This window comes from Colias croceus, chromosome Z (genome assembly GCF_905220415.1).
Source record: "Colias croceus chromosome Z, ilColCroc2.1".
NCBI lineage: Eukaryota > Metazoa > Arthropoda > Insecta > Lepidoptera > Pieridae > Colias > Colias croceus.
In genome coordinates this window covers 15829867-15845729 of record NC_059568.1, presented here as the reverse complement: position 1 = coordinate 15845729, position 15863 = coordinate 15829867, and the positions used below count along the sequence as shown (strand labels likewise).

The 15863-nt window shown below is 33.8% G+C and overlaps 1 protein-coding gene and 1 long non-coding RNA gene across 4 annotated transcripts in view; both read right to left on the bottom strand.

Moving 5' to 3' along the window:
- Nucleotides 1-279: 279 nt before the first annotated feature.
- On the bottom strand, nt 280-1026 carry LOC123705467. The gene is made up of 2 exons (XR_006753309.1): nt 983-1026; nt 280-430 (listed from the first exon to the last, which is right to left on the bottom strand). It is a non-coding gene; the product is annotated as an uncharacterized LOC123705467 (long non-coding RNA).
- A 9127-nt stretch (nt 1027-10153) lies between these two features.
- LOC123705587 (transcription initiation factor TFIID subunit 4) overlaps nt 10154-15863 on the bottom strand; it is a 38775-nt gene continuing 33065 nt past the window's right edge. For 2 of the 3 annotated variants that reach the window (XM_045654442.1, XM_045654444.1), the window contains 2 exons: nt 13782-13937; nt 10154-13341 (listed from right to left, as the gene is read on the bottom strand). In XM_045654442.1, coding sequence (XP_045510398.1) covers nt 13213-13341; nt 13782-13937 — 285 coding nt within the window. In that variant the 3' untranslated portion in view covers nt 10154-13212. The remainder of the gene's footprint in view (nt 13342-13781; nt 13938-15863) is intronic. The other variant, XM_045654443.1, reaches the window with a different exon arrangement.

The window sequence follows — 15863 nt, the reverse complement described above, 5'->3', positions numbered from 1 at the left end:
TCGATTTGACACTTTCAAAACAATGAATATGCGTAACAAAAATAAAGATGTAGTATAAGCTCTATAGTAATTTTCTAGTTTTCAAAAATTCATATCTCAAAAACTAAAAGTTTCCGTCAATTGCAAATTTTAGATTTAGGTTCCGTAGGACAACAGCTAACCACAAAAAAATTTACGCCTCTCAACTCGACGTCCCATAAAGTTTAGCCTAATACCATTTTTTTGTGAATGTCACAATTTACATATAAAACAAGAAATAGTGAACAAAAAGACAGCTTCGTCGTTCATTTACATCATTTATTTACAAATATTTACATTTATTTTAACGCAGAAACACTAGTTAGTGCTAGTCCGTTTAGGAGTCCATGAAACATGATTCGCATTCGGAGATCGAATCCAAACATCCCGAATCACAGCAGCTTTTAGAAATCTGAAAAAAAAAATGAGAATGAAACAAACTGATAAAATTTATCATCATCAGCCATAAGACGCCCACGGCTGGATAATATTTATATCGATATTATTCTTTTACCGTCCCATCCCTAATTTTTATGCAGTGATACCAGAATAACGAATTAAAAATGCCTTTTTACGTACATGTTACGAACGTAAGTAATTGCATTATAATTAATAAAATACAAACTTAAACTTAGTATACTATAAAATATTAAAGAAAAACATGTGTTGGAGATAAACAATAAATGAATTTGCAAACGGTATTTATCATTAATTCATAAAGTTTATACAAATTATACTTCACGTTATTTATGGTTTCTTTGGCTAAATTTTATTACTCTATAATAACAAATATGAACGGTGATAAAAGTTATAATTAAATATTAAAACAGTCTACGTACTTTAAAATTTACCCAAAAGTGGATGTAGTACCATTATGTGGCAACACTTTTACATTGACAATATATTTCAGTATTTTGCAAATTTGCTGCAATATTTCACAATATTTTGATGTAAAAGTACTTACAGATGAAAAGTAACATTATCCTTAATTACATTCCACGTTTCGGACCACTTCTTACACGTAAATTCACTTCAATTTGGCATATTTCGCTCCGGTTTTTTCACGTTCACTGACATTAGCAAAATGGCGTTGGGCGCGCGAGAGGATATAAGCTTCTTGGGCGCGCGTCAACTAGTTTTATATAACAGGTATGTAACGCGTACTCAAACCTTTGGCGAGCGGGGAACGCCTGCCAATGGCCACTCCGGTTGGTTTAATGCTCTAAGATTAGTGTAGATATTAGAATAATAGATTAGATTGCTATCTATTCTCAAAGTTTGCAAATTTATTAAGTTGCATTTTATTCTCAAAGTAGCCTGCTGGCTACTTTGAGAATAAAATGCGGCTTCGCCCGCGTTTTCAAAGAAAAACCCTCATAGTTCCCGTTCCCGTGGTATTTCCTGGATAAAACCTAGCCTACCCATGTTGCTCAATGAAGATGCAGCTTTCTAAATATGTTGAAAGAATTTTTGAAATCGGCCCAGTAGTTTATGCGTGAAAACCATATACAGTGAAACTTGGTTAAGTGGGACCTGGATAAGTGAGAAACCTACCTCCATAACTGGAACTCATGCTGAGGTCCCAACACTTTGGCACTGAATTACCTCTGTTAGTGGGACGAAGTAAACCTCTATATCTGGGATTTGTTCTTTCGATTTATCATCATAGTTACCTCTATAACTGAGACAGCGAGTAAATTTTATATACATAAACCTCTGTAACTGAGATAACATTGTTTGTTTACTCATTCTTAATCTACCCACAAATTCCACAGGTAATTCCAAGTACGTAAGTACAAATTTTGAGCTTCAATTACTTTCAGTTTTAGTTTTGCTTTACTATCATACAGATGTTTATTTGAAAAATGTCAAAACGAAAGCTACAATCGTTATCATTACGTGAAAAACTGAAGTTAATATCCGTTTATGAACCTGTATTTTCACCTCTATTAATGGAACCCTCTGTAAATGAGACAGATATTTATTTATACCTGTATATCTGAGACACTGGGTAAGTGGAATACCTCTATAAGTGAAACGACATTGCAGGTCCCTTGATGTCTCACTTAACCAGGTTTCACTGTATGTATCCATACATACATAATTACAAATCTTTCCTCTTTTTAATATTTCCCCGTTGCATAATGTTATTTTCTTATAGGCAAGGCATATTTAAACCCTAATGTTTTTTTCTTTATGTTTATGCCTAATATGACGTGTCTATATATTTTGTTTGTCCGAGCTAATCTACGGAAAAGCTAAATGGATTTAGATGGGGCTTGCATATTATATTTTGTGATATTGTTTTCGCAAAATATAATAATTGAGATTCAATTGAAAAAATAGAAAATTATTTGATTTTGGAAAAATAATTTTTCCAGTAAAACATTTGGAATATTCAATTAAAATGACTGAAATGATGAAGACCTTATTTTCGCTTTGTTTAGTTTTAAACTCACTTTTCTTATATAAGAATGGAGTAGTTATGAATACTCAAATTTATATTAAAACTAGATTACCGCCCGCGGCTTCGCCCGCCTCTCTAAAACGATTTGAGATTTAAACTAACGATATACCTATCTCTCAAGTTGGATCGAACTGCAGATGGTGTGCGAATTTTATTATAATCGGTTAAGTGGTTTAGGAGTCCATTGAGGACAAACATTGTGACACGAGATTTATATATATATATATATATACTAGAGGTCCGCCCCGGCTTCGCCCGTGGTACCTACATGTTTAAAATATCCTATCTCTCAAGTTGGATCGAACTGCACATGGTGTGCAAATTTTATTATAATCGGTTAAGTGGTTTAGGAGTCCATTGAGGACAAACATTGTGACACGAGATTTATATATATTATGAAGATATATATATATAGATATCTCCATGGGCACTATGTTGATCAAACGTGCCATATAGTTAGTAATTATTTGATCCGTTTTCACTTGTTGATCCGGTTGGTATTTGTGGATCCATTGCCACACCACCGTCCGTATGTGGATCCGAACGGAGCCACAAGTGTCACCATCAGTAATAATAATAATTACGTGCTTTTTATACAAATCCACCTTTTTTGCGTTTTAGCTCTTGTTGATCCGATTCAAATGAGCCAATCAGAGCCCACCGAGCTCAGCCATTGGTCGCTTGCGGCCTTAGCCATTTGAAGGTTTCAAGACATTTATTCCCGTTATAGAAACGTATGTTGCCGATCGCCTTCCATAATTTGTTCGGATCTTCGGGAGGGCAAGATAGCTAGCTCGTCTATTAGGATAGTGGCGATTTGATGTTGAGATTATAATATTTGTATTTATGTTTTTATGTAGCGCTTTGCGGATGAACATACACGTATTATAAAAGTATAATTGTTTTAAATTCATTATTTTAGTGTCGTCGTAGATTTTATTTGTAGAAGTTAAAAAAGGATAGTTAACGATAGTTTTAATGATTTTATTTTGTAAAATTTGGAGTGGCGCTAATTTATTTTTGTAAGCACTCCCCCATACTTCTATTAAATACATTAGGTGCGGCTTTACTAACGTGTTGTAGATGGTGTGGCGTAATTTATGAGGAATGCAAGAAGTAATATTACGCAGAGATCTAAGAAGTGCTGATAATTTATTTTTTAGGTGGTCGATGTGATGATTCCATTTTAGAGAGCTGTCGATTCGCAAACCTAGTAGATCGGGAGATATTGACACAAAATTTCGAGTCATTTGTAACAGGATGGCGGTTCTACAGGGGTCTTAGTACGCAATGACAAAAAGAAAAATGATGGTGTGAACGCTGGTACCGGCGGCTTAGTCGCGTGGGCGTTAGTCGAACTCGTCGGAAAAATAGCGAAAGTCAAACGATTTGTAACACAAACATTTTAGAATTTACCGATAGCCCATAAAAAAAGATGTAGACGGTAGTGTCATGCCATACTTTTCCGGTGTGATATAAATCCCGCCATACCGACGCGAATGCGTTGATTTTAAAAAACAATTCAACCATTGGTACCAGGCTATCTTTTGCACAGGCAACCATCGTCGTGCAGCCATTTACGAAAATCGCCATGCCATACTTTTCAGACGATTCTAAATGGTTGCCATACCGCCGAAATGATTTTGTTTAATTGAATGAAATGTTGAAATGAATGTTTAATTGAATGAATTTTGTTTACTATTTGTTCATTTGAGCATACATATTTTTCGAATAATGTACTAATACGGCACAACTCCAACCGAATATTCTTCATATCATCACTACATCTGCAATCTTGTTCTAGCGGTTGTTTCCGTTGTCTATAAGTAATTTGAGTATCAGTTGGCGTAGAACTCGTAGAAAACGAACTTAGCTTCGATAGATCGGGATGCGATCCACCGGCAGTACCCACTGCACCACTGCTGGTTAAACGTGTTGGCGATCTGCGTACACTCATATTTACTCCGCAATGAATAATTTGTGTAGGAATATGAGTCGTCATTTGTTTTTGACCTAAATCTAACATTTTAATTATTTTATCAGATTGATATCAGAATCAGGGCAAAGGCGAACGCTACACGTCAATAAATATTATGATAATTATCTTGATATTTACTGATGTATCTTGGGAGGGATCACAGCACACCCTACACCATAAATACATATCGCGTCAGTACTGAAACGTTCTTTGTACGAGCCAGAAGTGATGACGGCAAGATAAATATTGCGATGTAGGTCCTGGGATCAGATCACAAGGAGTTCCAGAAATCCAGCGATATACAGGGTTAGTTTTCAATGACCGGCCAAATTTTCAGAAATGGTTCAGAATCGATAACATTTTAGATCTAATGAAAAAAATAACGTTTTTTTTTTAAATTAGATTTCATTCCTGTCCACCACTAAAAAGCGAACGTGTGGACATTACAAAAGCACAATTCAGTTCAACAACCTAGATAGGTAGAAGTTAGCACACACATAAATTTGGCGATGCGCGCACGCACCCAAGTGCATTGATTCTGGCGGTGTTTACGATTTAGGCAATTTTTAAGACATTTTCAAATGAATGCTTTTATTTTTATTTTATTTTATTCGACAATAATGTTTCAAATGTACCTTTGGTTTAATATCTAGATCTTAATTTTAAATTTTGGCTGGTCATTGAAAACTAACCCTGTATTGTGATCCGTCAATACACTACCCTACACGTCAATAAATATCGTAATCCGATAGTAAATATTGACGGATCACAATATGGATCTTACGTGTAGAGTTCGCCAAAGAGTTGCCCTGATTCAAGAGGTAGGTTGTTATTTGTAGGCTGCATACTACTTGAGAATTATCACCGTCACTGTATGACGAAAGGTTCCGTATTTTTAGTTTCACAACGTTTTCTATAAGTTTCAATTGAATTACGGTCGACTTCTTCAACTTCCATAAAACTCAGGAGATTTTTTGTTAGCCCTAATTTCATATCCCCATGTCAATATCATGCAAGTGCATATAAATGGAACAGATCAACATACGACTTATGATTTGGTATATAAAACGGAGTCAAGAAGTATTTGAGCATTTCAAAATTTGAACCGTTACGAAGTCGAGTTCGTCTAGTCTAGGCGGATTTAGCAATGTATGGAACATTACCTATGTTTGTGTACGGAGCCAACAAATACTGTAGTGTTTACGAAAAATTAATCTACGTTACTTAATATACAGTTTCGTTTTGTCAGATCAAATAAAGCTGTAATTTTGATAATATAAATGGATCTGATCAACATACGACTTTGGATTTGGTATATAAAACGGAGTCAACAAGTGTTTATGGGTTTCTGAATTTCGGCCGTTACGGAGTCGATTCAGTTCGAGATCTTAGCAATAAAAATGTTGAGTATATCAACTTCTCCACGAATACGTTTGGCAACATCGCCCAAAAATTTGCGCCGTTGCCACTCCGGGCAAGATCTATGCAACCGGAGTCGAGTAATAAGGGGGAAAAGGTGGAGTCAGGAATGCACGGCAGTCGGGCTGGATCAACTTAGTGCCCAAGTTGGTATTTATATATATATATATATATATATAAATTGATCATTATCATTTATATTATCAAAATTACAGCTTTATTTGTTCCGACAAAACGAAACTGTATATTAAGTAACGTAGATTAATTTTTCGTAAACACTACAGTATTTGTTGGCTCCGTACACAAACATATTATAGATAGGTAATGTTCCATACATTGCTAAATCCGCCTAGACTAGACGAACTCGACTTCGTAACGGTTCAAATTTTGAAATGCTCAAATACTTCTTGACTCCGTTTTATATACCAAATCATAAGTCGTATGTTGATCTGTTCAATTTATATGCACTTGCATGACATTGACATGGGGATATGAAATTAGAGCTACCAAAAAATCTCCTGAGTTTTATGGAAGTTGAAGAAGTCGACCGTAATTCAATTGAAACTTATAGAAAACGTTGTGAAACTAAAAATAAGGAACCCTAAAAAGATAGATATTTGGACGAACCTTTCGTCATACAGTGACGGTGATAATTCTCAAGTAGTATGCAACCTACAAATAACAACCTACCTCTTGAAACAGGGCAACTCTTTGGCGAACGCTACACGTAAGATCCATATTGTGATCCGTCAATATTTACTATCGGATTACGATATTTATTGACGTGTAGGGCAGTGTATTGAAGGATCACAATACAGGGTTAGTTTTCAATGACCAGCCAAAATTTAAAATTAAGATCTACATATTAAACCAAAGGTGCATTTGAAACATTATTGTCGAATAAAATTAAATAAAAATAATAGCATTCATTTGAAAATGTCTTAAAAATTTCCTAAATCGTAAACACCCCCAGAATCAATGCACTTGTGTGCTAGCGCGCATTGCCAAATTTATGTGTGTGCTAACTTCTACCTATCTAGGTTGTTGAACTGAATTGTTGCTTTTGTAATGTCCACACGTTCGCTTTTTAGTGGTGGACAGGAATGAAATCTAATTTAAAAAAAAACGTTTTTTTTTTCATTAGTTCTAAAATGTTATCGATTCTGAACCATTTCTGAAAATTTGGCCGGTCATTGAGAACTAACCCTGTATATCGCTGGGTTTCTGGAACTCCTTGTGATCTGATCCCAGGACCTACATCGCAATATTTATCTTGCCGTCATCACGTCTGGCTCATACAAAGAACGTTTCAGTACTGACGCGATACGTATTGATGGTGTAGGGTGTGCTGTGATCCCTCCTAAGATACATCAGTAAATATCAAGATAATTATCATAATATTTATTGACGTGTAGCGTTCGCCTTTGCCCTGATTCTGATATCAATCTGATAAAATAATTAAAATGTTAGATTTAGGTCAAAAACAAATGACGACTCATATTCTTGCACAAATTATCCATTGCGGAGTAAATATGAGTGTACGCAGATCGCCAACACGTTTAACTAGCAGTGGTGCAGTGGGTACTGCCGGTGGATCGCATCCCGATCTATCGAAGCTAAGTTCGTTTTCTACGAGTTCTACGCCAACTGATACTTAAATTACTTACAGAAAACGGAAACAACCGCTAGAACAAGATTGCAGATGTAATGATGATATGAAGGATATTCGGTCGGAGTTGAGCCGTATTAGTACATTATTTGAAAAATATGTATGCTCAAATGAACAAATAGTAAACAAAATTCATTCAATTGAGTATTTGAATAAAAAATTTTTTTGTGCTAAATGGAAAGATTATATATTAGTTTTATAACAAAACTATTTTTTTAAATTTTTTTTTTTCAATAATTCAAAAGTTATTTCAAAATAAAAATTAGTCTTTGAATCCAGTACCGAAAACACACCGACAACTCCCGAAGCATCACCCGGGCGCGTGTGACGTCATAATGTTAGTTTTCACTCATTGCAGTTGATAGAAAAACGTATACAACTGTAACATTTTGACGTCACATCTATGGTGACCAATCATGGTGCGTTTATAGTCACGTGATTTTAATTTAAATTTCATCAATTTTTAATTGCTTTTATTTAATTGATAAAATTTTTTTTGGAGTTTTTTGCATTAAATATCAATATTATTAATAATAAGGTTTTAAAATACATAAAAAAATCAATAATTTTTTTTTATTCAAATACTCAATTAAACATTCATTTCAACATTTCATTCAATTAAACAAAATCATTTCGGCGGTATGGCGACCATTTAGAATCGTCTGAAAAGCATGGCGATGCATGGCGATTTTCGTAAATGGCTGCACGAAGATGGTTACCTGTGCAAAAGTTAGCCTGGTACCAATAAAATAATAAATAAAATAAAATTTATTAGTAACTTCAAATATAACATTACAATATTGCTCTGCCTTCTGAACTAGGTAATTCCTATATCTCAGAAGGCAGTGCCTTCCCTTGCAAATTTCATGTTACATTATATTTGGCAAGTTAACAAAATAAATTTTAGTGACTAATGATAAAGGATACAAAGTAAATGATTAAGAAAATAAAAGTATACGATTTGAATTGCACAATACAATGGTTGAATTGTTTTTTTTTTAAATCAACGCATTCGCGTCGATATGGCGGGCTTTATGTCACACCGGAAAAGTATGGCATGACACTACCGTCTACATCTTTTTTATGGGCTATCGGTAAATTCTAAAATTTTTGTGTTACAAATCGTTTGACTTTCGCTATTTTTCCGACGAGTTTGACTAACGCCCACGCGACTAAGCCGCCTTTACCAGCGTTCACACCATCATTTTTCTTTCTGTCATTGCGTACTAAGACCCCTGTAGAACCGCCATCCTGTTACAAATGACTCGAAATTTTGTGTCAATGACTCCCGATCTACTAGGTTTGCGAATCGACAGCTCTCTAAAATGGAATCATCACATCGACCACTTAAAAAATAAATTATCAGCACTTCTTAGATCTCTGCGTAATATTACTTCTTGCATTCCTCATAAATTACGCCACACCATCTACAACACGTTAGTAAAGCCGCACCTAATGTATTTAATAGAAGTATGGGGGAGTGCTTACAAAAATAAATTAGCGCCACTCCAAATTTTACAAAATAAAATCATTAAAACTATCTTTAACTATCCTTTTTTAACTTCTACAAATAAAATCTACGACGACACTAAAATAATGAATTTAAAACAATTATACTTTTGTAATACGTGTATGTTCATCCGCAAAGCGCTACATAAAAACATAAATACAAATATTATATTCTCAACATCCAATCGCAACTATCTTAATAGACGAGCTAGCTATCTTGCCCTCCCAAAGATCCGAACAAATTATGGAAGGCGAACGGCAACATACGTTTTTATAACGGGAATAATTAATGTCTTTAAACCTTCAAGTGCCGCGAGCGACCAATGGCTGAGCTCGGTGGGCTCTGATTGGCTCATTTGAATCGGATCAACAAGAGCTAAAACGCAAAAAAGGTGGATTTGTATAAAAAGCACGTAATTATTATTATTACTGATGGTGACACTTGTGGCTCCGTTCGGATCCACATACGGACGGTGGTGTGGCAATGGATCCACAAATACCAACCGGATCAACAAGTGAAAACGGATCAAATAATTACTAACTATATGGCACGTTTGATCAACATAGTGCCCATGGAGATATCTATATATATATATATATATATATATATATATATTAAGAAGATAGAATCATTTTTCGTTACTACGTCGTTTTTTCGCTTTTTTATTGATAGAGAACCTTTGTGCCAAGTGCTAAACATCAAATTGTACGGAAAAATATATAGGTAACTATTAAGAGCCAGCGCGCACGAGCATCTTTGTCTCCGTCTCCGCAACTATTTTGTCTCTTCCATCAGTTGTATGGGGAGTTGCGTCGCTACGTGCGCGCACTTTCATACTAGCCCATGGGTGGGAGAGACAAAATAGTTGCCGAGACAAAGTTGCTCGTGCGCGCTAGCTCTTAGTAAGGTCTGTAAGCGTATAGCGTAAGCCATAGGTAGGTACCTAATATTTTTTTTATTTTTTTTTTATCATATACTCTTTAATAAGGATGGATCTAAATAAATTTATCTAGAGGTAAAAACAGAACATTAATATTCAGGAATTGATATTTACTTTTTCATAACGGTATAGTATGAAAATAAAACGATCTGTAAAAAATCTACACATTTATTCAGATTCATTATCATTTATTTATACACAGAATAATAATAAAAAATTAAATCTGGATGCAACTAACACAGTAAATCCATTGCTTATATTAAAATTATTATGATTAAAAAATTTGTAATCGGATTGGGTGCCTAGTCTTTACTTTTATTTCATTACACAACAATTATGACTATGGTAAAAAATATTAAAAACATACATTATATTATGCACTGAGTGAAAAATACATCTTGTTAAAAAGCACACTATTCATAAGTTCGGAAGAAAAAAGAAATCCATTTGCAATGAACTTATATAATTAAGTAAAATTTGTTCTTTACATGCATCTTTAAACATAAAATTTCCTCTTATTTATAATAAAAAATGTTAAATATTATATACAACCTAAAATTGACAAATCCAGTACATCATTTACAATTTCATAAAAAAAATATTATTTAAATTGCAATTTTATTATCCAATCTGGTGTGTTTATAAAAAACATGCTTTTACCTTAAAATTATTTTCTAAATAAAACTCAAATAACAAATTCATATAACGTCAACGTACTCCAATTAACAATAATAATCAACATTTTCGATTATTATTATTTAGATTAAAATTACACAATCCTTTTAATTATAATAATAAATTTTACTAAAACGTCAAATAACCAATATTTCTAAAATACGAAATCCATTGATATAGCTAACACATAAGTACATTAAAAGTGGACAAACTGAAGGACAAAATATGGTTACACTTATAACTACAAGAAGAAGACAGATTGAATGTGCCAACTACGGCATAAATTGAGCATGTTTATTTATCATTTATAAAATTTGTTGATAATTACATAATTTTATGTAGCTATAATTGCTTTTAAAACTACTTATAGAAGATAATACAATTCATAAAGAATTTCACAGACGAACATAGAACCTTTTTTCTTTTTCCGAAGTCAGTCAACAAATCACATTATAATTATATGAAACGCTGAATCTTTTTGGATAAGTTCTAGCAGATTACATTTAATATATTAAAAAAGAACATCAGAATAAGGATATTTAATAATCTTAACGTCATAAAATAATATACAATACAAGGCCATACATTACATTTAAAATTAAGCTGGTGAAACTTGAATTATAAACAATTGAATAATTCATATTTCAAAATATACAAAACATTTTTAGAAATAAATATAATTATTTTCCGTTAAAAATTATATTACAAATAATATTTACAAATGTACATTTTGTGCCACATCCTCAAAAAAAATTAAAAATTGTCACTAAAAAATTAAGTCCATAATTATGGGCACAAGTCTCAAACTCACTTCATAGTACAATCTTCTTCAGTGTAGAAATGCATGCGTTACAGAGTAAAATATAAAAAATTGGTAAAATTGAATTTATGTACAAATGGTATTTACAAAAAAATAATATTTATTTACAAAGTGTATGATGTGTATATTAAAGATAGCTCCTGAACAGAATTGTCGAGTGAGCGGTGTCTTTCTCTTGAGCCAACAAATAGATCATGTCGCGAAGGTTGATGCTCTTCAAACGAGTACGCAGAGCCAACTGGCTGGCAAAGTGTATTATTTATTTAAGATAGCTCCTGAACAAGACTGTCGAGTGAGCGGTGTCTTTCTCTTGAGCCAACAAATAGATCATGTCGCGAAGGTTGATGCGCTTCAGGCGAGTACGCAGAGCCAGCTGGCTGGCAAAGTGTATTATTTATTTAAGATAGCTCCTGAACAAGACCGGAGTTGCGGAGTTATAGCAAAATATTCGACTCACAGACGAATGTGTAGTGACTACGCGTGCAATGTGAACAAAGGTGTATTTTTGATTAATCGTTTTTTTTATTGTTTATTGATACCGATCTATAATAAACGTTGAATAATACTTATTGTAGAAAGTTTATCTGCCTTTTTGCTAGTAATGTATACTGTTTCCTTTAATAGTTTTTGGAATAATACGAATTAAAAAAATTAACCTTCCTTTTATTGTATACATGAATTCAGAGAGAGATCAGGAGAAGATATTGAGTATTCTTGAAGAATGCGACAGCCACAATAAAGAGGGCGAGACACTTGAACATCAGTTGGATGGTTTTCGTAGCTCAGATTTCGAAGGCGAAGACAATTTAGAGAGAGATTTAGCAATCGCTACTGATCAAAGTGAACAAGAATCTGATACGTCTTCTGACCAAGAATTCAATTTTAGAGGGAGAACTTTTGTATAAGGAGGATAATAGTCTCTGACGAGGATACCAGCACGCAGCCAGAAGGCCGCCAACAGCTATAATAGCACCAAAAACGCAGTCGACGCAGTTGACCAAATGTGCTCAACAATCGGAAGACCTAGGTGGCCTTAGGTTATATTTTATAATATTCTAAATTTATGCATAGTTAATATGTAATTTATGTATCTAACATGGTGAGGCTGCGTCAAAAACCATTAAAACTAAGAACTTTCATTCAAAAAATGGAAGATGGCCTAACTGAACCATGGTTGCAGGAGCGGTACAATACACCAACTTTGAGGAAAAATATCAAAACATACATAAAAGATATTCTAAAAATCGATGATGTTTTTCCTAGTACGTCTCAAGGACGGACAAATAAACGCAAAATATGCCGATTTTGTCCATATAAAAAACGCAGAATGACTAAAAACTCATGCCACTCATGCAGAAAGGCAATTTGCGGCGAGCACACAATTCCTACATGTAATGACTGCAAAGATTGGAAAAAAAGACCTTCTTATTTCTTATAATAATATTTAGATAACTAACTTGGCTATGTTGTTACTTATTTCACTTAAATATAACAAATAAATAAAATACATGCATTTTAATTTGTTCGTCTGTAAGTCGAATGTTTAGTGACAAAGTAACACAGAAATATGTTTAGTGAGCTAGGGTTAAGATAGCTCCTGAACAAGACTGTCGAGTGAGCGGTGTCTTTCTCTTGAGCCAACAAATAGATCATGTCGCGAAGGTTGATGCGCTTCAGGCGAGTACGCAGAGCCAGCTGGCTGGCAAAGTGTATTATTTATTTAAGATAGCTCCTGAACAGGATTGTCGAGTGAGCGGTGTCTTTCTCTTGTTCCAACAAATAGATCATGTCGCGAAGGTTGATGCGCTTCAGGCGAGTACGGAGAGCCAGCTGGCTGCGACCGGGCTAAATATGGGAAACATCTGTTAGTTCACTTGTTTTGGTAATTAAGGAGTGCTATTTGTCGTATGAAACATATATTTCGTAAAATAAAATACTAGGAGTGCTAAATTGGAAAGTACACCTCTTATATTTTGTCATCTCATAGAGAGTAACAAGCTGCCACGTTGTAGACTACATTTTATATAAATAACAAGTGAATGAAAAGTTTTTCCGAAACGTCAATTAGAAAAAAAAATGTTATAAATGCTTGCGGCCAAATTTTGACTGGCAGACCAGTCGATATAATATATTCTCCTAATTATAAATATACATTAAATTTTGGTTTTAGCAAAAAAACTATGAACGCACTAATCCTGCGGTGGGATCTTAAACTATTAGATCGGCCACTCCGTGCAGAACCAGTGATATTCAGCAGATGCCTCATAACTTGATAATACACTCACATATCCGCTAGCGCTGCCACTACCAGAAACAGTAGTGTCCGCACCACCGGGACCATCGATCCTGGCCTTCTTCCTTGGCCCGATGGCTTGCAGAGCTGTGAGGTTGGCTTCACGCTGCCGCAGTTCTTCTAATTCAGCACGCTGCATTTCCTTGGCCTGGTGATAGGGGAATGTAATATTAATAAGTCAATCACGTAGCAGTTTTTTTTTTACATTTGAAAGACAAACACGACTAATTCCAATCTCACAAAACTAAAAGAGATAACATAGTTATGAAAAACAATAATAATTAAAATCGTTTATGTTTTTCCTATAAGGCTCATGAAGTGTATTGGGACTGTGCACGATTACAGCGCCAACTAGCTTCCAAAAGTTTGTGGGCTCTGTCACATTGACGTTTTGGCCGTATATTGGTGAAAAAATGTCGAAATTAAAAAATAACAAACATTTTCGACTAATAAATTGTTGTGATACCACGATTTGGGTGGAAAAAAGGTGTTGAAATTATATCGGTCATTTAAATCGAATGAGGTAATCCCAAAAAGTGTGTTTAATTTTGATTGTGTCAGAGTGTCAGGGTTTGTTTACTTCATTTATAGTTGTAGTTTTACAGTAAAACAATAAGAAAAGGCTACTTTAATGGTTTCATTATATAACAGTAAATACATTTAAATGTTCCTGTATCGCTAGTAATAAATTAAATATAGTTTTCAGATCGAAATGAGTAAGTATTGTTTTGAAGACCGGGTTTGTGAGTGTTAGGTACTCACGATATCAAATTCCAACCACAAACTGTAATTAAAGGAAAGTTGTTGGTATTGGCTGGACATGTCCGAAATGTAGAAGAATTAAGAACAAAAGAAAGGCAGAGTTCAATAATTGACAACATTTCATTTTTTATAAGGCCATGAAAGAAAAAAACCGTTTCTTTATTTTGCTCTTGCGATTACATAAAAAAAATTATTTCTTTTTTTAATCGCATATTTTAAGAGAAATTAAATAAAAACGATAAATGTGATGATGACGTCATACATACGGAGGAATAAAAATGCGCCTTAGCCTAATTTAAAAAAAGTTAAAAAAAAACTATCACTGACATTTACAGGGTATGGCATGTGTCAAATTTCATATTTATTGTCATTTTTGTGAAATAATCATGTAAACAAACTTTTAAATCGTGTTATTGTGTTTTGGTATTCTAATTTAATCTCATTAGCGTGATGTTTGCTTGATTGGAGTTGGACCAATTCATTTATATTATACAAATAGTGCCTATAGTGTTCATAATTTTCTTGAAATAAAAGACTTTGTTTACTTCTTGTTTACTTACTAAAAGTTGTATTTATTTAACACTTTCCAACGTTTTTGGGATAGTATATTTGTTTCCCAGAAATTTTCAGCACCCCTTAACAAATCCTGCATAAAGTCATCATCATCAGTACTTGAGAATAATTCTTTTGTTTAAAATTTGGATCAGCAAATAACAAATAACAATATTTACAAAGCTTGACGAATCAAACTGGCAAATGTGCCAAAATGTCAACTGTCAAGATTTTTTTTTAATTTAAACTAGGCATGTGGCAAAGGAAAAAATGTATTCCTCCGTATGTATGACGTCATTTGGCGCTTACGACATTTTAGAATGAGATGATTTTAAAACTCAAAAAGATGAATGAAAACTTCCATATTTAGAAAAAGCAAAAAATACGTGTATCATAATTTTTGATCTAGTTTTCATTAAAATAACAAATAAGTAGCTTAAAATTTTGAAATGTTGTCAATTCACGCTCTCATCATAAGGCAAACAACTATTACGTTGCCACCTTACACGAGTAGTCACTAGTGTTAAATGTATTTGTGTTTATAATCAAAGTGGTAAATGGTTTGGTAATGTTTATTAGCGGACTTATGCGATTAAATAATGATATTAAAATGTATTTATGTAGAATCACTTTGCAATTGACAGATACATCTCATGACAGAGCTTACATTATTTCTACTTTTGACCACCATGAGCGCTGCGATAGATTATGTTACCCCCACCTAATACTTCGCACCCAGCGAATAGAGTGGGAAATGTTA